Source organism: Chelonoidis abingdonii, chromosome 2, assembly GCF_003597395.2.
Source record: "Chelonoidis abingdonii isolate Lonesome George chromosome 2, CheloAbing_2.0, whole genome shotgun sequence".
Classification (NCBI taxonomy): domain Eukaryota; kingdom Metazoa; phylum Chordata; order Testudines; family Testudinidae; genus Chelonoidis; species Chelonoidis abingdonii.
This window is the reverse complement of record NC_133770.1, coordinates 260,625,615-260,648,549: the sequence shown is the minus strand read 5'-3', so window position 1 is coordinate 260,648,549 and position 22,935 is coordinate 260,625,615. Positions and strand designations below refer to the sequence as shown.

The 22,935-nt window shown below is 42.9% G+C and overlaps 1 protein-coding gene across 1 annotated transcript in view; it reads right to left on the bottom strand.

Annotated features, from left to right (window-relative positions):
• Positions 1-22,935, bottom strand: part of LAPTM4B (lysosomal protein transmembrane 4 beta) — a 126,460-nt gene that overhangs the window by 45,722 nt on the left and 57,803 nt on the right. The window contains 2 exon segments of the mRNA XM_032784685.2: positions 19,511-19,633; positions 20,632-20,705. Of these exon segments, the coding sequence (XP_032640576.2) occupies positions 19,511-19,633; positions 20,632-20,705 (197 nt within the window).

Sequence of the window (22,935 nt, the reverse complement as noted above, 5' to 3'; positions counted from 1 at the left end):
CAGGCCCTGGTTCTCATGGGGGACTTCAATTACCCCGATATCTGCTGGGTGAGCAATACAGCAGTACACAGACAATCCAGGAAGTTTTTGAAAATGTAGGGGACAATTTCCTGATGCAAGTGCTGGAGGAACAAACTGGGGCAGAGCTCTTCTTGACCTGCTGCTCACAAACAAGGAAGAATTAGTAGGGGAAGCAAAAGTGGATGGGAACCTAGGAGGCAGTGACCATGAGATGGTCAAGTTCAGGATCCTGACACAAGGTAAAAAGGAGAGCAGCAAAATACGGACCCTGGACTTCAGAAAAGCGAACTTTGACTCCCTCAGGGAACTGATGGGCAGGATCTCCTGGGAGAATAACATGAGGGGGAAAGGAGTCCAGGAGAGCTGGCTGTATTTTAAAGAATCCTTATTGAGGTTGCAGGAACAACCATCCCGATGTGCAGAAAGAATAGTAAATATGGCAGGCGACCAGCTTGCCTTGAGAGTGAAATCCTTGCTGATCTTAAACACAAAAAAGAAACTTCCAAGAAGTGGAAGAATGGGCAAATAACCAGGGAGGAGTATAAAAATATTGCATAGGCATGCAGGAGTGAAATCAGGAAGGCCACATCACTTGGAGTTGCAGCTAACAAGAGATGTTAAGAGTAACAAGAAGGGTTTCTTCAGGTATGTTGTTAGCAACAAGAAGAAAGTCAAGAAAGTGTCTGCCCCTTATTGAATGAAGGAGGCAACCTGGTGACAGAGGATGTGGAAAAAGCTAATGTACTCAATGCTTTTTTTGCCTCTGTCTTCATGAACAAGGTCAGCTCCCAGACTACTGCACTGGGCAGCACAGCATGGGGAGGAGGCGGTGACCAGCCCTCTGTGGAGAAAGAAGAGGTTCAGGACTATTTAGAAAAGCTGGACGAGCACAAGTCCATGGGGCCAGATGTGCTGCATCTGAGGGTGCTAAAGGAGTTAGCAGATGTGATTGCATAGTCATTGGCCATTATCTTTGAAAACTTATGGCGACTGGGGGAGGTCTCGGATGACTGGAAAAAGGCTAATGTAGTGCCCATCTTTAAAAAAGGGAAGGAGGAGTATCCGGGGAACTACAGGCCAGTAAGCTTCACCTCAGTCCCCGGAAAAATCACGGAGCAGGTCCTCAAGGAATCAATTCTGATGCACTTAGAGGAAAGGAAAGTGATTAGGAACAATTAGCATGGGTTCACCAAGGGCAAGTCATGGCTGGCTAACCTAATTACCTTCTATGAGGAGACAACTGGCTCTGTGGATGAGGGGAAAGCAGTGGATGTGTTATTCCTTGACTTTAGCAAAGCTTTTGATATGGTCTCCCACAGTATTCTTGCCGGCAAGTTAAAGAAGTATGGGGTGGGATGAATGGACTATAAGGTGGATAGAAAGTTAGCTAGATCATCGGGCTCAACGGGTAGTGATCAACGGCTCCATGGCTAGTTGGCAGCTGGTATCAAGTGGAGTGCCCCAAGGGTTGTTCCTGGGGCTGGTTTTGTTCAGTATCTTCATTAATGATCTGCAGGATGGCGTGGATTGCACCATCAGCAAGTTTGCAGGTGACACTAGACTGGGAGGAGTGGTAGATATGCTGGAGGGTAGGGATAGGATACAGAGGGACCTAGACAAATTAGAGGACTGGGCCAAAAGAAATCTGATGAGGTTCAACAAGGACAAGTGCAGGGTCCTGCACTTAGGACAGAAGAATCCCATGCACTGCTACAGACAAGGGACAACGTGGCTAGGCAGCAGTTCTGCAGAAAAGGACCCCTAGGGGTTACAGTGGACGACAAGCTGGATATGAGTCAACAGTATGTCCTTGTTGCCAAGAAGGCTAATGGCATTTTGGGCTGTATAAGTAAGAGCATTTGCAAACAGACTGAGGGACGTGATCATTCCCCTCTATCTGGAATTGGTGAGGCCTCATCTGGAGTACTGTGTCCAGTTTTGGGCCCCACATTACAAGGATGTGGAAAAATGGGAAAGAGTCCAGTAGAGGGCAACAAAAATGATTAGGGGGCTGGAGCACATGACTTATGAGGAGAGGCTGAGGGAACTGGGATTGTTTAGTCTGCAGAAGAGAAGAATGAGGGGGGATTTGATAGGTGCTTTCAACTACCTGAAAGGGGGTTCCAAAAAGGATGGATCTAGACTGTTCTCAGTGGTACCAGATGACAGAACAAGGAGTAACAGTCTCAAGTTGCAGTAGGGGGAGGTTTCGGTTGGATATTAGGAAAAACTTCACTAGGAGGGTAGTGAAGCACTGGTACCAAGTACAAAGAAAAAACAAACAAACTGCTTTCAGCCCCAAATGTCTGTGAAAATACAAACAGAGGCAAACAAAGGCAATACAAGTTGCAGGACTGAGATTACATTTGCAAAGGTTGGCCGCCCAGTGCGACCCTGGAGCTGGTGTGGTTTGGGGACACTGAAGAAGCCACAGGCAGCAGGCCTGGACTGGAATACTGAGCAAAGGTCTCTGAAAGGGACACCCCAAGAGACCCCAGGGCAAAAAACCCAAGTGTAGAAGCAAGTAGGAGAGTTTTTGCAGTGTACCTCTGGACAACTTGTGCACAGGATAACCTCCCATCCACCTCTCTCTCTCTGTCTTTCCTACCCCTGGGCCTGGCCAGCCCAGACGGTGTGTTTGTGAGTATGAAAGAAGAAGGTTGCAGGTGGGTCTACTCCTGGTCGTAGCAATAAGAGGAGCTGGAGGAAAGAGAAGAGTTGTGTACCTGACAGCTAGAGAAAATCATAAACAATTAAAACGCCAATTGGCTGTGCATTCTGTCCAGCTGGCAAGCCTCACGGGGAATTATTTGGGTGACCCTTGTGAGCGATATTATTAAGGAAAGGGACCAGGAAGGATGGGGGTTAGTTGAGAAGACCACCCTCCTTGCTGAATTGGTAGTGAAACAAAGCCTGTGCCCATGGAAAGGAATGATGCAGTGAGGGGAAAAGGAATGGGCCCAGACAAGCAGGCAGGGAGCAGAAAGAAAAAAAATTGGGAAACGGGTTGGAAACCTTGAAAGCATAGTGGCAGAAGTAAAGGACACAGTAAATGCAAACATGGGAAATTCAGATCCCTAAAATAATACTTGGAATGGTAAATCTGAGTTGATGAAGGTGTTATTGTGGGAGATAAGCAAGTGATTTAAGGAAAGAGTGAGAAATTAACTCTATAGTTACTGGAGGGAATTAAGCAGTGAAACTTTGTACAAATGTTAAAAGAAGGTGTTATGAAAAGAAAATCCTTGGTTTCTTTGCAGCCATTCTGAAGGAGAAATGGGCCCTTTTCCAAAGAAATTTCTGTAAATAATCCAGGCAAGAGGTTATTTAAGTGGAATCATTTGACTATGAGTAAGTTGGTTGAATTTGCTAAAGAACACTCTTGATGTGTACAATCTGTGTTGTATAAGTTTGAGATGAATTGTGTTGTTTTAAAGTTGTAAACCCAAGAATATTTTCGCCAAACAGAGGAAACTAGTGTTGTTTAATTTTGGTATTTAGCATTTAACCCTTAAGGTAACTTAATGCTTTACACGATTTAAAATGTTTTTAAATAAGACCATGACTGTGGCTGTCGCAGGGCAGTCAAAGCCAGGAGAATGGGAAAATATTTTAAATCTGTTTTTGGTAACAAATAGCAGATAAAAAGCTGTCACTTTTCCCTGACTGGGAATTGAACCCAGGCCATAGCAGTACCAAATCCTAACCACTAGACCACCAAGGAGCTGTAGTGAAAGAAAGAAAGACCATGCCCTACACTAAGCCTTAAGGTGGCTCTGTGTAATCAACAGTCACTTTGCCAAAGGGGAGCCAAAATGGGTTGTGTTTTCCTTTTCAAATCACTGTGTGTTTGAAAGCAGGAGTTAAAAGTTAATTGTGCCCTTTTGAGACAGAGTCTCTGAGCAGCCGATAACTTTGAATCCAAAAGCAAGCTGAGAATGTCTGTGTTCATGTAAATCACCTAAATGATAAAGATAAAGCCACTGAAACCTGGCCTGCCTATGAAACAAACACAGAAAAATATGGGGGTAATTCCTCTGTCTTGCCTGCAATCAGAAAGGGTATTTGTAGAAGAAAGAAATATTTTAAACAATGACTGATCACCCTAGAAGGGGAAGGAATATGTTTTTGTCTTTTAGAAAATTAGAAAAAACTAATGCCAGCTAAAGAGCAATCCAACATACCATGCGTTTACTGGCACAACAGAAATTATGTTCTATGTCCTATGTCCTTGTGGTGTTTTGTCTTGTGGATAGAATTGTTATGTTTAATTTTCTACAGGACAGGCTAGTTTAGAACCAAATGGAAGGGTTAGAGCTAAATGCAGATACTTGTTTATCCTATTCCATCAGGAAATACTAAGGTTTTAATATCAGAGGGGTAGCCGTGTTAGTCTGGATCTGTAAAAGTAGCAAAGAATCCTGTGGCATCTTATAGACTACCAGACGTTTTGGAGCATGAGCTTTCATGGGTGAATACCCACTTCGACAGATGCATCTGACGAAGTGGGTATTCACCCACGAAAGCTCATGCTCCAAAACGTCTGGTAGTCTATAAGATGCCACAGGATTCTTTAAGGTTTTAATATATGTGACAGAAGCTGCGCCAAGCTGAGAAATGTTCTTGGAGTGCCGCTCGGTGCACTTTATACCCAGATCATCTTTGGCGCTCTCTGGACAGCCACCTGGTTGCGTCTCAGGTGCTCTTGCCCTATTTCGAGCAAAGGAGGGGATGATTGCTGCAGCTAATGAGATTGGTATGCTCTAATTGTAATTTTTCTGGTAGTCAGTGGTTTCCATCTTTGCAGTCTTAGATCTGTTTTTTAACTTTTCCAAAACATCCCGGCTCCAGAGATTGTTTTCTTTTCTGCCTTGGCCTTCACTATTCTCACTGTTTCTTTGCAACGCTGTGTCTCAGTTTATTTCTTCTCACAGCTGGTCGGGGCGGGGGGGGCATGTTGGACCTCACCCTTCCCCCCCTGTCTTGACGGGTAGCAGCTGGCCTTGGGTTGGAGCTCTCTTATCTTTGCACTGTGTTTGTTAGTTGTAGTGTTGAATTTATTCATTCTGTGCTCCTTTCTTTTGTTTTTCTCCATCCTCGGCCCCTTGTACCTGCTTGCAATAGTGTTGGCTACACACAGTGCCGATCTGCCTTTCCTGGAGACTCACTGAGGGAAGAGGGTCAGCAATATAATATTGGAATAATACTGCCAGCAATATAAGATTGGAAAAGCAGTTAAACCTAGAAAAGCAGCACACCTCCTGGGGACCTTTTGTAAATATTCAGATTGATTGTATCCAAATATCTAAATGTTGTAATTATGAGTAGGTGTTAGTTATAGTTGATGTATTGTCAAATTGGGTTGAGGCCTTCCCTTGAAGAAGGGCAGATGCCAAAACTGTTGTGAAATTGTGGCTTAAGGATTTTATACCACAATTTGGCATACCTGGGGGCATCAACAGTGATTATGGAATGCACTTTTACTGTACAGATTGTAGAAGAGTTATGTGCAGCTTTGCAGATCCAACACAATCTCTGCTGCCCCCACCATCCGCAGTCTGCTGGAACAGTGGAACATCAAAACGGGATTTTGAAAAATAAACTGGCCAAGATTTGTGCAGAAACAAACTTAAAATGGCTAGATGCCCTCTCATTACCATTGATGAATATGAGGGCCACTCCCAACCAAAAGACTGGACTTAGGCCACATGACATCCTGACAGGGCACCCGATGCGACTACCAGCTGCGCCTCCACTGGCCCTTGCCCAGATGGACATTCATTTAATGGATGACACAATGCTTAATTATTGCCAGGCACTAATGAAATGTGTCAGGTCTTTTTATTAACAGGTGAAAGAAGCACTATCCAAGGATCCTGAGCAACCCTGCCACTTGCTGGAACCAGGAGACTGGGTCTACATAAAAGTCCATCAGCGAAAGACCACCCTGACTCTGCCTTGGAAAGGGCCTTACCAAGTTCTGCTAACTACCAACATTGCTGTGAAGTGCCAAGGACTAACTGTCTGGACCCATGCTTTTTACTGCAAGAAGGCCCCTCCACCTCGAGATGACCCTCTGACTGCTGATCAGCCTGTCCCTCCTTTTGATACTTCTTTTCCCCCTTCTGGACAGCAGGAGAAAAGGACAGGTGAAGTGCTGGTAACCTCTCCCTTGTCCACTAACAGAACCACCATACATTCACCATCTGCTGGAGGAACCCAGTTATTACAGGGTGACATGCTGGTAACCTCTCCCCTGTATGACGCTGAACCACGACTGTTCCAGGAAAGAAGAAGAAGGTATGTTTGTTCCACTGAAATTGCCAAAGTTCAGGGATTCTTGACTACAAAAAACATTAAAAACTGGCCCTGGCAGAAGAGATGGAGTATCGTAACCTCTCAGGGAGGAACTTGTGGGAAACGCGCTTGGGACTGTGGTATTGAGTGGTGGTTTGGATTTATTCTGGGGACTGGGCTCTGTGCTTTCAAACAAGTACCTTCAGCATGTATAGCCCTCCCTAACTGGCTTTCAGATGACTAATATGAAAGGCGCCTTGCTGCCACGACCACTGTCCCCACCATTATCCTCACTACCACTACAACCCCTATAGCACATCCTAATACAGACAATATACCATATATTCTAATGAATCCCAATGGCCAAGGCCTTTACATCTTAGTGATCCCTATGGAATGGTGCTAATAGTGCAAGAACAATTTGGAACATTTATGAAGGCCAACAGCACGGAGAGAAATTAGGCCAATTGGAAAAGGCCGCAGGCCTTATTACTGGAGCACAGTTAACCCAAGTGCAGGCTGGAGTTGGTGAATTACATGTTATTTCTGCCCTTAGCTCGATGACCCAGAAACTGTTGATAGAGATGGTACTGAATATCACTGAGGCAGGAAAGGAATTGCAGGGGGATCTGGCATGTTTAGAAAAAGGGGATTTTCTGAATGACCAGCTCATGGCCCTTTGGAGTGATCTTGAACATCAGGCTTGGCCTACTGCCCTTACTAGTGTTTCAGGAATGCCATCCGATCTGTGGCCATGGAGACATACTTGGAGATTTTCTGGGTGGAAGCGCAGATGTTCATAGTGCTCCTTTCAAGCATACAGGCTGGTATGTGGGCTCCTACATACCGAATCCTGCTGGGTCCGTGGGGAGGATGCATGTGGGATTGGAGGGCTAGCTCAGTGGTTTGAGCATTGGCCTATTAAGCCTAGGGTTATGAGCTCAATCCTTGAGGGGGCCATTTAGGGATCTGGGGCAAAATCAGTACTTGGTCCTGCTAGTGAAGGTAGGGGACTGGACTCAATGACCTTTCAAGCTCCCTTCCAGCTCTATGAGATAGGTATATCTCTATATGATAATTCACCATGATATTTGGGAAATTAAACCACCTGGTATGCCTAATTAATTTATAGTCAGTGCTCCTGGAATAACACCCAACATTTGGATAAGGACAGGGAGTTAATGGACCCTCTGGCTGTTAGAATTGCCCCCCAGCTTCAGTGTACATAAACTGAAGCCAGGGGAAGTTGTCACTGTTTAAGACAACAGCTGCTGGGAAGATATAGGACAAGAAACTACCCTGACAGGACACCTGCTTTTCCAAACTAATAACAGCTGTGTGCATGTTAAGGCCACTAATTTACAATTTTAATCTCACCACTGCTGCAGGCAATAATATTTATTGGCCTGCAAACAGAATTCTACAATCAGCCCTTAGGTTCCAGATACCCTTTAATTTGACTGCTTTAGTATCTGTCGATTCCAAAATTTGCTTTTACTCCTACCAGAGGTCCAGAAAAATCTCTGAATTACAAGGGCAAATTCATATGCTCCAAAACATATATCAAATTGAAAAGTATGCTTTTCATACAGCCTATAGAGTGTCTACTTTACGTACTAAGTATGATGTATTGTGTTCTGTGACTAAGGCTGTACAGCAACCTCATCATATTATTACAATGGGAATATTAAAATGCTTTTATTGTTGTTATTTAGTTTAGGGTTAGGTTACTATTGTTGTAAAGGATGTAATAATAATGGCACCTTCCATGTTCATACTAGCCATGCTTTGTCATTTTATTTAATTAAACCCCAGAAGTTGTACCATGTGGGCTAGAGTCAGAAATATAAGGTTTGATGAAAATGGAGGTTTAAGATTGATAGTTGTGCTAGAAGCACAAAAGGGGGGAGTGTGGAAGTGGAAAAAAGCGCAGACATCTTAGTCTTCTAGAAAGACCAAGAGTCAGGCTAACTCTAACAGCTAATAACACAAGACTTCCAGGCAGGGCCTGGGCAAGTGGAAAAGAACTGGAAGAGAGGTTGTTTTGACCTTGTGTTAGATAAGAACAGAACGCAGACTATAGCAAGAACTGCTGAGAAAAGTATGCTATCAAGAAGGAACATGTATAAACAAAATGCAGTTGTTGATCATTACTGTATATAACGAAAGGTATAAATGCTTGCCTTAATTGTTTAGCTTTTGGGAGACCTGCCGTTATGCACTCTCCCGCTTTTGCAATTGCTTGAGAATAAACTGCATCTGACATGTTGCAACCAACCTGAGAGTGAAGACTCTGTTTTCTTCCACAGGATTTACAATCACCTTCAACTCCTCCCAGAGCTGAAATCACCTGACAGCTCTGACTAGCCCTGGAGGTATTCTCAACTGCATGGGCATGTTCACCATAGAAACAACTTACAAAGACAAAAAACTATGTATTCAGAGTGTATGTGATCAAAGGACCACAGACCAACAAGCTTCTCATCTACAGGGTGACAGCCATGATGGGCCTAGTGAGAAAGGTGGAAGATGTTAATGGAATATTTGCTGAAATTGGACTTTTGAAAGGAGATCCAGTACAAATAACCTTAAGCGAGAATGCTGAACTATATAGCAATGTCAAGGTTCCTTCCCCACTCTGAATTTCAGGGTACAAATGTGGGGACCTGGATGGACACTTCTAAGCTTAATTACTAGCTTAGATCTGGTAACTCTGCCACCATCCAGAAATTTCAGTGTCTGGATCACTTCTTGTCCCCCCCAAAACCTTCCTCTCCCTGGGCAGCCTTGAGACGCTTCACCAGTTCCCTGGTGAACAAAGATCCAAACCCCTTGGATCTTAAAACAAGGAGAAATTAACCATCCCCCCTTTTTTCCCCCCATCAATCCCTGGTGAGTCCAGTCCCTCAATCTTCCCTATGGTATCTACGTGAAAAGAAGCGGAAAAATCAATCAGGTTCTTCAAGAAAGCTTTTAATTAAAGAAAGTAAAGTAAAAAAATCATCTCTGTAACTCAGGATGCGAATACTTTAAGGGTTAATTCCCGTCTCTTACGCGCCAGAGGAACCTCCTCTCGCCTTAGGTTCAATTACCAGCAAGCAGAGTAAAATCCTCTCAGCAAAAAGACATTTACAGTGAGCATACGCCAAATAGGACGTATCCGCTTGCTGGCTATTACTTACAGTGTGAACTGAGAGACTGGATGCGAATTTTGAGAGGCCTGGTCTTGACTCCTGGTCCTCTCTTCAGCTCCCCAGAGCGAACACCACCCCAAAACAAGTGGGTTACAAACAAACGATTCTCCACCAAGTTTGCAAGTAGTCTTGTCGCTTATTGGTGCTCTCTCCAGGCTGTCCCGCTCCAGCTTCCACCTCCCGGCGCGTCTGTGACCTCTCTCCGTATAAACGGCCTTCAACTCTTCCCGTAATGGCTCTGTGTTCCTGCGCAGCCCTCCCATAGCCGTTTCACAGGATTCTCTCCCACCTCTACCTTCTACAGCGCCGGAAACAGATATTTAAAGATGATAGCGCCAGAATTGCGCCAGTAATGCCAAGAAAATCTTCCTCGAGCAACAAACCCGGTATGTGCCCCCCCTCGGTTACCCACGTATTCATAACAATGGGGCAATCGCGAATCCCTAGAAGTCCCCCATTGTTACAGAGTCTTAGCTAGAGCCTTACACTAAAACCGCTGTGGTGCCCGTGCAAAGAACCCACATTATCTCTGAAAAGCCCCTTTCACAGTGATTTCCTCTACACCAGGAGCTGCACCCAAGGAGCGACAATATACGTATTATCGCCTGGTGGCATCGCTCAAGCGCAGATTCTCGCCATAATATCCCTTTGCCCAGGATCCATCCTTCGGGAGGCTCTTTCACAGTGTTCTGTCACCGAAGCTGCGTCCCTCGTAGAGATTAGCGGTGCTCTCTCTGAAGATGTGTGTCACCGAAAAATGGGGGATTTGTTTAATGAACACCAAGTGAGAGTTGTAGTTCATGGAATAACCCCATTATTCTTTGACTGGATCTTCAAAGAAGAGGCGAAAACAATCCCACAGGTCCTAAGCCTAATTCATTCAGGTCTGGAGTGACGCAACACAGGAACAAAATAGCTTTTTAACATTACCCAACTGGCTATTTTGGGACAGACACACAACGAATCAGGCCTAGGCTCCCGAGAAGTTCAAAAGGCATTTGAGCATTCAATGCACCAATTAACTTCTATCGCGAACGAATGGTAAAGGTTTAACCTTGTGAAATGCCTAGCATGACTTTCTATCAGTAATGAACTACAGAAATGAATTCAGTCTAAGTCCAACTCTCTCTTGGTCTTATTCGGGGGCCACTCCACATACGTGTGCCTTCCAAGGTACAATACAAATGATCTCACCAGCTCCGTTCTATACTACTATGTTGTGAAACAACACACATATCACTCTCAGATGATAGTAGCTATGACCGTAGTGGTGTATGCTGCACAAGCATGGCTTCCGTGAGTCAACTGCTTTTCAGCCACACACCACACCACACACACCCACACTGATGCATAAGATTGAAGGGTGCCTGGCAAGCATGGGAATTCGATTTTGACGATTCTGTGTAGACTGAATTGCTTTCACTCATAACCAGACCCTAAGATGTTGTAACCCTCATCAATGGCACAAAACTCAGTCCAGCACTATCGCTGCCCTCGATGCTCCCAGCCATTAATTATAAGGGGTGTAATTTGCTCTCTAAACATTCTCATACACTACCTGGAAAAATCTGGTTCAGCAGCCGGCTACCTTATTCAGTTCACTATCCGTGAGCCTCAAAGATGACAGAGCATCATGTGGTGCATGAGACCAGAGTCAGGAAGAAAATCTTCAGCTACACAAAGCAACATCAACAGACATGCAACTTACAGGAAGTTCCAAAAGTTCTTTAACATTATGGGCGGCCCGGGGGGGCCTTGGGCCCAAAGTTATCTAGAAGGACAACTAAGAACACCACGCGACTATTTGGTGCATTGTCGTGGCAAATTAAGTGACTCAAATGGCTCATGTATTAAGGCACTGGAGCCTAATTTCAATGAAAATGATGAGAATCCTACATTTCATCATGAAGGATATCAATGATTAATTAAATCCTTGTGAATCAGGCCACAGTCCATCGTCTCAGTGTCGCAGCGTGGATAAAAATAAGACTAATCCGCCTTGCCTGGCTATTACTTACAAGTTTGAAACATGAGAGACTGATTCAGAAAGATTTGGAGAGCCTGGATTGACGTCTGGTCCCTCTTAGTCCCAAGAGCGAACAACACCCAAAAACAAAGAGTACAAACAAAAGACTTCCCTCCACCAAGATTTGAAAGTATCTTGTCCCCTTATTGGTCCTCTGGTCAGGTGTCAGCCAGGTTCACTGAGCTTCTTAACCCTTTACAGGTAAAAGAGGCATTAACCCTTAACTATCTGTTTATGACAAGCATACATACCTTTCACAGGACTTCTATCCCATTACTTCATAAAGCGGAAACAGAGTTAAAGAGAATAGAGCAGATTGGCATAATCAAGAAAATCTCTGAGCCAACAACACGGTGTGCCCCAATGGTACCAGTTATAAATAAAAATGGGAAAATATGAATCTGTGTGGATCTTAGTAGACTTAAAATGAAACAGTTGTGAGAAAAATATAACCTTCCAACACAGGATGATTTCTTCCCCAAAGTGAAAGGAGCGACAATATACTTTAAGCTGGATGACTCAAGCAGATTCTGGCAAATTCCTTTAGCCAAAGGAATCACATCCTTCGGGAGATTTTGCTTTTGAAAACTGCCTTTTGAGATTACCGGTTCATCTGAAATTTTCCAAAGAAAAATGGCGGAATTGTTTATGAACACAAGTGGAGTTGTAGTTTTCATGGATGATATTCTGACACATGGATCTTCAAAGGAAGAGCGAAACACAATCCACAGAGTCCTAAGCCTAATCATTCAGTCTGGACTGAAGCTAAACAAGGAAAAAATAGATTTTTAACTTACCCCAAACTGATATTTTGGGACAGACACAAAAACAGAATCAGGCCTAGCCCTGAAAAATTAAAAGCAATTTGAGAATTCAATGCACCAATTAACGTATCAGAACAGAGATGGTAAATTACCTTGGTCAATACCTACATGACCTTTCTTCAGTGATGAACTACAGAATGAATTGTTAAAGTCCAACTCATCTTGGCTATGGGGGCCAAGTCACTACATTGCCTTCAAAAAGGTAAGATAAATGATCTCCACAGCTCCAGTTCTAAACTACTATGTTGTGAACAAACCCACAACAATCCATGTGGATGCATGTAGCTATGACCTAGGTGGTGTATTGCTGCAACAGCATGGCTCTCAGTGAAAGTCAACTGCATTTTGCACACACACACACACACACACACACACACACAATATGCATAGATTGAAAGGAGTGCCTGGCAAGCATGAGGACATATCAGAATTTTGACAGATCTCTGTGTAGACTGAATTTGCTTTCACTGATAACAGACCATAAGATGCTTGTAACCCTCATCAATGGAAAAAAACTCAGCTCAAGCATCGCTGCGATGCCAGCATTTATTGATAAGGTTAATTTGCTTTAAACCAATTGCTAAATACATTCCTGGGAAAAATCTGGTAGCAGCAGGCTACCTTATTCACTTTCAACTATCCGTGAGCTCAAAGATGACAAGAGCATATGTGGATGCATGCAGACCAGAGTCAGAAAAGAAACTACTTCAGCTACAAAAAGCAACATCAACAGACATGCAACTTCAGGAAGTTCAAAGTTACATTATGGCCGGCTGGCCCAAGTATCTAAAGGACACTAAGAACACAACAAGAGACTATTTTGCATTGTGTGGACAATTAAGTGACTCAAATGGACTCATGATTAAAGGCAACTGGAGCCTAATTCCAAATGAAATGAGGAGAAATCCTAAATTTCATCCATGAAGGATATCAAAGATTAATTAAATACTGTGAACAGGCCAGTCAAGTCAGTGTAGTGACTGGGCATCAGCAAGGACAAAGAATAAAGTATATACGTGTGAACGTTGCAGAGCTAAAAGATCAACACAAAGAATCTTTAATAACAGCCTCTTCCAAAGTCTCTCTGGTAGTGGTAACTACAGATTTGTGAATTCAGATGACATCATTACCTGATCATCGTGGACTACTCTTGCAGGTATACAGAAATAATGTACTTGAAAGACATAACATGCCACAGTGTTATCAAGAAACTGAAGTGCACTTTTGCTCACTCTGGTATTTCAGAACAATGGACCACAATTCACTGCAGCAGAATTTAAGTCATTCCCAACAAATATAATTTTAATCATCTTACTAGTAGCCCACATTACCCACAAGTGAATGGAGAGGCTAAGCGAGAGGTACAGACAGCCAAGAAAATCTTGCATCAGGAAAATCCATTCTCTGCCCTTCTGAGTTAGAGATCAACAGCAATAGAAGCTACTGATACAGTCCAGCACATAGGCACTGGCTTTTTCCTTTGCCTGGGCGTGCTCAAGCCCTGCTTAGCTCCGGTCCCTCCCCGACTCCACCTCTTCCCCCAAACCCTTACCCCTGCCTCTTTCTGCCCCCTTGCCCGAGCATGCCCCGTGCCTCCTCCTCCCTCTCCCACTTTTACAACAGACATCGCTTAGTTAGCCAACTGCCAGGTCTAGAACCTGGAGACGGTGTTCGTGTCAAACTGGACAAAGAACAAGGATGACAACTCCAGCTGTCATGGAGAAAAAAAATTCACTGCCCAGATCATATGCAGCTGAGACCAACAGCAGAGAATTCAGCAGGAACAGTTGATAGCTAGTTTGTTCCTCAGAAAGAACAATCAGAGCCAACTCTATAGATGGTGGATCTGAACAAGATGATTCAAAGATTCCAAACCAACCACAACCAGTTGCTGTAACTAACAGATAGCCAGATAACCAAGTTATGTGTTCAAGTCATATAATTAGAAAGCTAGTATGATTCCCAGACACTTCACAGACAAAGAGCGTGAAAGCTTAATTGCTAGGGATGTAAAACTAAGGCGGAGATGTGATGCAATGCTAAACTGTATTATACTGTTCAGCCACTAGGTGGAAGTGTGTGTAAAATACCTTATTTAAGCTAACCTGAGCCATACCTGGCAGTAATTAAGGATTTTAGGATGAACACATGTGGTATCTTACTCAGAAGCAAACTCTGTACGCAGTCTATATATCAGGGATCGGCAACCTTTGGCTCGTGGCTTGCCAGGGTAAGTACCCTGCCAGACTGGGCCGGTTAGTTTACCTGCCGCATCTGCAGGTTCGGCCAATCGCGGCTAGCATTGGCCACGGTTCGCCAGTCCAGGCCAATGGGGGCAGTGGGAAGCAGCGGGCAGCACATCCCTTGGCCCGCACCACTTCAGGAATATGACAGACAACCTAATTCTCATTTATATTAAGGAACCTGTTCTCTGCTCTGGTTGTGTAAAGTGACATTAAAGTGAGCATGAATTTACTGCCACTTTAAGGTCACCCTTTATGCTGCCAGAGCAGTTATGAGAGACGCCTTACTATAAATGAGAATCAGGCTCAGAATATCTGTCAAACTGAATGCAACCTAAAAAGCAAGCACTGTCCATAGGTAATGGCACAGAGGGGGATGCCAGGGAAGAATCCCACAAACCAGCTACAAACTTTGGACCTCATCTGAGGGGAGTGGCAACTTGGAGTCCTAAGAACCTCACAAGAGTGGGCCCTGTGCACCTGCAGGTTCCACACCTTTCAATTCACCAGAGCAACACAAACAGAGGTACAGCCACTGAATGTAGTCTATTGGACTGCACGACTGCTTGATTCAAAAATGATGTGGTAGTATGTTTTTTTATCCTATCATTTTTATCTATAGCCAGACCTGTAGCAAGTCAAGCAAGAGAAATAAACGTTCTTGTGGCTGGGAGGTGGAGGAAAGGTAGGAATTGCCCACTGTATAACACCCATCCTCCATCTTGTCCAGTATTGTCTCTCCAAGAGCAGCGCTAGACGCTTCAGGAGGGGAGGGAGTCTGAAGATTCTTTCCAAAAATTTTTTTAAAAATATTAGTGTCATTTCTAGGAATGTAGACAAATCCTTTTGTAACTAAAATGTGATGAAAACAGCAAAAGCACAAGTATGCTCCCTGCTAGTTTTCTGGAATTCTGTAAGAGAATAATTTGCCAGCATGGCAAATTACATCTCTAATACTACAAAGCATGCACCAAGACCATAGGGGTTCCCTTGCATTTCACCCAGACATGCACAAAAACAGATATGAAAATATTCAGAGAGCCAAAAATCAATACTGTAATAAAAACACAGATTAAACAGGCTATTCTATGCCCCTTCTCCTAACCATGTTTGCCAAACCCTCTCAATCCACAAAAATCACATCTCCGATACAAAATTTTAAAAGACAAATATATTGCATGTACAGGCATTGTTTGTAACACTTTGGTATCCATTTTTCTGTAAAATAACCTATACAATTAATAGCTTTGTCTCTCTTAAATCAAAGAGAGGGAGAACAGATAGTTCTTTCTTTCTCTCTTTGACAGTCTTTTTTCTCAATCATTATGTCTCTCTCCAGGTACTTCCCCTCCATTGCATCTGTGGTTTGGATTATTTTTAGCTCTGTCATAGATGCACTGACTTCAATTTTTCCAAGCTGAATCTTATTTTGTTATTTCCCACCCACGTTTGTAATCTATTGTCTTTTGACTTATTCCTCTGCCTTCACTTCCAAGTGTAATTTCATATGTGAATTTCTTTAGGATGGTCTGTTTACTCCTGCATCAAGATCACTACAGAGGATATTTAGGAGAGCAGGATTCCTGTGATACCCCACTCTCATTGACTTGATACACTAGTGTTTATCATTACTCTGCCTGCTGCTTCTCATTATTCTTTATTTACAGTTCTCTAGCTAGTTTTCCATCTAAATGACAGAATCCATATCCAAGCCTATTTGAATTCAATTTTTCCAGGTAAACTTTGTGAGACAAATGCAAACTAAGTTTCCACTCAGTGCTCTGTAACTCTGTCTCAACTCTGACGTGGAGGACCCAACTCTTGGGGTGAGGATAGGTCAGCCCATTCAAGGCTTGTCTTCTCAAGAAAACATTAGTGTGTTTGAAAAGCACAATGGTTCATATGATGCTTGCTGACTGGCTGTCTTGCATAGATCAGGGCAAATAGTGTTCAGCCAGTTAAACTTTGCTATAACATTTTCTAGTAACAACAAGGCCTCTGCCCCTGGACTTTCTCCTGAGACACCTAACAATGAAGTTGCCAAATGGAATAGTTGCTTTTTGTGATGCAAATTCTTGCCAACTAGAATCTGGGATGAAACCGCCAAGTCCGCTCACACAGGCAACCAAATAGTCATGAAATTATAACTGAACCGGACTGATTTCAATCAATGATTCTGAATCCAGTATCAATCCTCTAATCATCTGCTTCTCTCAATATACTCCTTCTCCAAACATAAAATAATGCTAATGATGTTTAGGAACATAATGACACAAGGTGCTCCTTGCAGTCCTGTAACCTCTTGTTGGCAACAGCTTACTTCACTGCCCTTCTCTTAGTGTAGGGGTTCTCAAACTGGGGGTCGGGACCCCTCAAGAGGTCACGAGGTTATTACATGGGGGGAGTCACAAGCTGTTAGCCTCCACCCCAAACCCAGCTTTGCCTCCAGCATTTATAATGGTGTTAAATATATAAAAAGTGTTTTTAATTTATAAGGGGTGAGGTCACAGTCAGAGGCTTGCTATGTGAAAGGGGTCACCAGTACAAAAGTTTGAGAATCACTGTCCCAGTGCTTAAACACAACTCCTATAGAAAAGCACATGGTGACTCAGACTACAGCAATTGAGAGTTTTCAGCAAAGACTGTACAAGAACAAAAAGGAACGAACTTTTAAGAATTAAGTACCAACTTCATAAGCTCTTATAATGTTAAAGAAAAATAAATAATAATAAATAATAATAATAGAGGCTTAATTTCTCCTACATAACCAGGCTACTTGATCATCCACAATCATCTTCATAGTTATACATAAATATAAACAAAAGAAACAGTAAATCTAAAGAGGTTAATCCCCCCAAATTAGTCTTTGTTCACCAATTCTATACAGTCTGCTGAGTCAAAAGCAGTGCAACAATATCTTCTTTCCTTTTGCTTGCAGAAATCCCCGACTGGAATCCATGCAGTCTTTTTCTCCTCGTCTGCCGGACTGTGGAATTACTCAGTGAAGTTGGTTCTAGCCCATATAAACTTATGCCCAAATAAATTTGTTAGTCTCTAAGGTGCCACAAGGACTCCTCGTTGTTTTTTCTAGTTAGCTAACTAATTAACCTACCAATCAGTATTACGTATTGTGACAGATCCAGATCAGTGGGGTACAGGAGTCTGGTAGAAGACAAATATACTGGCAACTGGATGAACAGTTTTCTGTTCCCTGAGTGACCAGAGCAGGGGCTGCTCTAGAGTAATCAAGACACCTGGAGCCAATTAAGAACTTTCTAGAATCAATTATGGCAGGCAGGCTAATCAGGACACCTGGTTTAAAAAGGACCTCCTATCAATTAGTAAGGGGGCATGTGCAAGGAGCAGGGAGTGAGAAGGTGTGCTGCTGGAGGAGTGAAGAGTTCAAGCGTGATCAGGCTTCAAGAGGAAGATCCTGCACTGAGGATGAAGAAGGTGCTGGGGAAAGGCCATGGGGAAGTAGCCCAGGGAGTTGTAGCTGTCATGCAGCTGATACAGGGAACATTGTAGACAGCTGCTATCCACAGGGCCCTGGACTGGAACCCGGCGTAGAGGGCGGGCCCGGGTTCCCCCCATCCCTCCAGCTCCTGATCGAACACAGGAGGAGTTGACCTGGTCTGTGAGAAACATCAGAAGGGAAGGTCTAAATTGGAAAGGGATTTGGCCTGTTCCCAACTGACTAGGTGGGACACAGAGACTGTGGGGATTGTACTCAGTTTCCCCTATGCTGGCCAGTGATGAGGTTAGCTGAGTGGATGGCAGGTTTGAGCCACTAGCAAAAGTGGCCAAACTGAGAGCTGCCATGAATCTCTGAGGCAAGCAAATTTGCCAATAAGTGCAGGACCCACTAAGGCAGAGGAGGAACTTTGTCACAGTATATAAATGAAAAGCCCTGTTACAAGAACAATACAAAACTGAGACTAGCAAAATATAGATGACTCTTTCCCCATCATCACAGTTAAATAAATAAATAAAGTTGGTGAACTATATTGGTGAAAACAATTTAACTAAGACAATTTGGATAAAATCAAACAACATTCAAGGTATACAATTAAAATGCAAGAAGTTAGAGGAAATTGTGAGTGAAAATTTTCTATAACACTGTATGTGCTTTTTTGCATTGGAAAGTTAACCAACAGCTGCAAAATGATTCAAAGTTAGAGAAAACAACCCGCTTTGTTTCTCCCAACCCACGCAGGTCACATGTCCTTTTATAAAGCAGCTGCCCTGGAGTCTAGGAGTCCAGCTACAGGGAACCTATTGAGCATGCCTAAAACCACCACGCCCTCCAGAAACTTCTGGGTGAGGAATGATAATTGTGCATGAGCCTAACAATGACCCAGACACCACTCATTCCTCTTGCCCGCTTCTCTCTAGATCTCTTACAGATATATCTCCCTATTTGGCTTGTGGCTTCCATCATCAAATCCAGTCCCCTGTTATTTCAGGCAACCCTGCCTTTTAATCATGTTCACACTTATATAGCTATGTAAAACTTCAAGCAAGTATAAAAATATTTTAACTAATTAGTCCTTCCAACATTCCTGTGAGGTAATTAAATGAGCAGAGGCAGTGCTAGCTCATTGAGGCCCTACCAAGGAATATTTTGCCCCCCTGCCTCCCCAACACATAATAAAAAGTGAATCGGGGGTCCCCTTGAGCTGCACGGGGCCCTAAGCAATTGTTTAATCTGCTTATGCCTTGCAGCAGTTTTGTAAACAAATACCCCATTTTACAGATTGACAAAGTAAGACTGAGAGGGGGCATGACTTGCCAAAGGCTGCCCAGGAAGTCAGTGGAAAAGCCTTGAATTAGAATGCAGGATGAAATGCGTTTCCAAAATTTTCTCTAGATAATGAAAATGACTGTTCACTTCAAGTGATTTACCAGTTGTCGTAGATAGTCTTGAATTGTGTTTGGATAAACAAGCACACTGATGGCAACCAGCGTGTTGAGGGCGAAGTCAAAGATCTGGTAACAGAAGAAAGGGATGATCCAGGCTGCATGTTGCTATAAAAAAAAATTGTGACAGGTTAAAGCATAACTATTATTTCCTTATGTTTCAAAAATCCACAGTGCAACTGACACAATGCAATGAAATACTCTTTAACTGTGTTTCCTAGGGGGAAAATTACTTGTTAAATCTGCTAAAATTATTATATGCAGCCAAAGATGTTGGGCAGCAAAGCTGAGATAAATACAAGTGTATGAGTCTACTGAGAACTTGTACAGGAACAGGTTTAAATCAATCAATCAATCAATCACACAGTACTGACTTGGCTTCCTAAAATACCAAACTTTTGAGTGGGATTAATATAAATGCATTCTTTGGGACAAATCTCAGTCCCAGGGAAGTGAATGGGAAAAAATTCCATTAACTTTTATAAAAACCAAGATTTGGCCATTTGTATTTAAAGTTTGCCCATAATGTACTAAAAGATCTCACATTTGAAGCTGCAGACAATGAATACATTTAGAGAATCTTAGGCTATGTCTACATTAGCACTTTTGTTGGTAAAACTTTTGTCAGTCGGGGTGCGGGGCTGGGGAAGGGGGGACGACCACACACACCCTGACCGACAAAAGTTCACTGACAAAACCACCGGCATGACCAGCGCTATGTCAGTGGGAGACGCTCTCCTGCCAGCATAGCTACCGCCACTCACTAGGGGTGGTTTAATTATGCTGGCAGGAGAGCTCTTCTGCTGGCACAGAATGGCTACACAGGGAGACCTTCCAGCTGTGCCACTGTAAGTTCTGTAGTGTAGAGACAGCCTTAGTCTTGCACTCCCCCAGTCAGCATGGCATCACTTGACACAATCAAATCTCAACAACCTAGGGGTTTTCTATAATCTCGCAGAAGAAATGAAATTGTTATATAAATCTTACAACAACCAACAACAAAATCTTAGGAGACAGGGTTTTAAATTTCTGCCTGTTAGGAGTTTCATAGGCAGAATGATTCAGGTGGATGAAGATCAACTTCTTTGTTTAATCTGATCGATTACCTTATATGCTCCATATGTAGCCATCGCACAGATCAGAATCATAAGGAGAGAAATTGCAGTGGCAATGCACATATCTGAAATAGATAAATTAAAGTGATTGCAGGTAAATATGCAGCTCTGTTTTGCTATTTTGCCAACTGCCTAATGCAGCATTTCCCACAGTGTACTGCATGCCACTGTGGACAAAAGTCTAGGTGGGAAGGCAGGAGGTGTTGACACACCATTCCATTGTCTCAGCCTTTTTTTTTCTTTTTTGAAGCACGTTTTTAGCGAGGGGTGTCAAACGTATAGCCTTCTGGCAGGATCCTGCCCACAGAACAATTTCATCCATCCCAAAGACTTTCCATTAATCTTTGGGCTTGTCTGCACAATCCAGAGTCCACATTGTGATGTGGCAGACCAAGTGCCAGCTCTTTCCAAGGCTTTAGGCCTTGGCCAAGCACTGACAAATTCATTGCTGGAAATCAGTCTGTTTTGCCTGTGCATTGGTAGGGTTAAGATAGGTATTGGACTTATAACAAAGTGTTTAGTGTTAGACTTTATGAAATGCATGTAAATTGCTGCATGCATTAATCTCAGACTCTAGCAGAGCAATCAAACCAAGCCTCACGTGCAGATATAGAACCACTTGGTCGAGTTTAAGAGGCACTAGAGAGGCATAAGTCTGACAGAAAAAGACTTGTCGAGGCGAGGGAAAATGGCACTGAAAAATGCTGGAGAGCAGATACCCCAACCTGGCAAGCTGAAGAAAAGAAAATATCAATAAGTCAAAGGATGAGTGTAAGTACTTACCAACATGGTTTATTTTTATTACTATTTCAATTATTTTTGCTGAATGTGTCCAATGCCAAGTGGCAGACCTACCACATGAAATGAGTTTGGCACCCCTGCTGTAGATATTATAGTTACTAAAAAAGCCTTCCAAATGTGAAATATGCATAGCCCATCCCGTGATGGATGATGTACACTTTAAGATACATAGGCCTTTATAAATAATTAAAAATTAATAGGAGATATACCTATCTCCTAGAACTGGAAGGGACCTTGAAAGATCATTGAATCCAACCCCCTCCCATCACTTGCAGGACCAAGTACTGATTTTTGCCCCAGATCCCTAAGCAGCCCGCTCAAGAATTGAGCTCACACCCCTGGGTTTAGCAGGCCAATACTCAAACCACTGAGCTATCCCTCCCCCCCCCTTGATTTCATTTTCCTGAACTGGGGGCTCAGCTTTCAAGAGTTTGGAAACACTTGATTAGTGAAGTATGTGTTGCCTAGGCTGAGGCACTAGCTAGTCTAAGAGCAATCAGCTCATGACAAATGCAATCAAACTCAAAAACTGTTTCCCCTCGGGCCAGGATTTTACCTATGGAATTCAGATTCTGTTTTGCAACTCAGAGAAAGGATGGCCAGGCTAACATTGGTCTTGAAAAGAAATCAAAACGAATACACAGCTACTGTCTTCCTTGTTTTTGTCATAATGAATACACCAATGCTCAAAGATCACTGGAAACTTAAAGAAAAGAAAAAGCACTTTATAAAACCAGACAAAACAGCCAAAGGCATCTTACAGCTGAAATAACTTAAAAACCCTCATTCAGAACAAAACCACCACACAAACTAAGATGTATATGTATCTGATATAGTTTTTATGAATAGCAGAAGTTTGGAAGAAACTACTGAAAAGATCTGTGTGTTTTTGTGTGTGTGCATGCACAACAGAAAAGGTGGCACCAGTAGAATTGTTAGAAACTTGACAGGTTTTGGTGAGAGTTTCACGAAGGCTTTCTGTCTTTTTCTTCCCTAGTCCCATACCTTTTGATTCACTTTTTCACTTGCCCACCTTTAATACAGAAAGTTTAAATGTAAGATGGGGAATGTGTGGACATCGCATCCATTTTTCTGAGGCACTAGCAAAGGTTGGAAAGAAAGGAGAGAGAACATGACATGTAGAGAACCCAATACCTAGAGATCTTGACTCACCCATGGGGTATATTTTATTTATAGAGATGCTGATTAACTCAAGAAGAAAAAAGCACCCAGCAAAACACAGCTATGTTAAGTAGGGACCACAACCTTGCATTCCTCCTTTTGCTGTTACCTTTGCTCATCTACACAAACTACTCAGTATCATGACAGTGAATACATGACTTTAAACTAAAAACGACTTTGAGCTTGGTATGAATACACTAACTAAGGAAAGGGATTGGTTTAGATTTGGTGATAGTGCTCCTCACCTGTCTTGATCAAAGAAGAATCAGATCAGTTGCAGACTTTCATTACTGTAACTATTCAATCTGCATC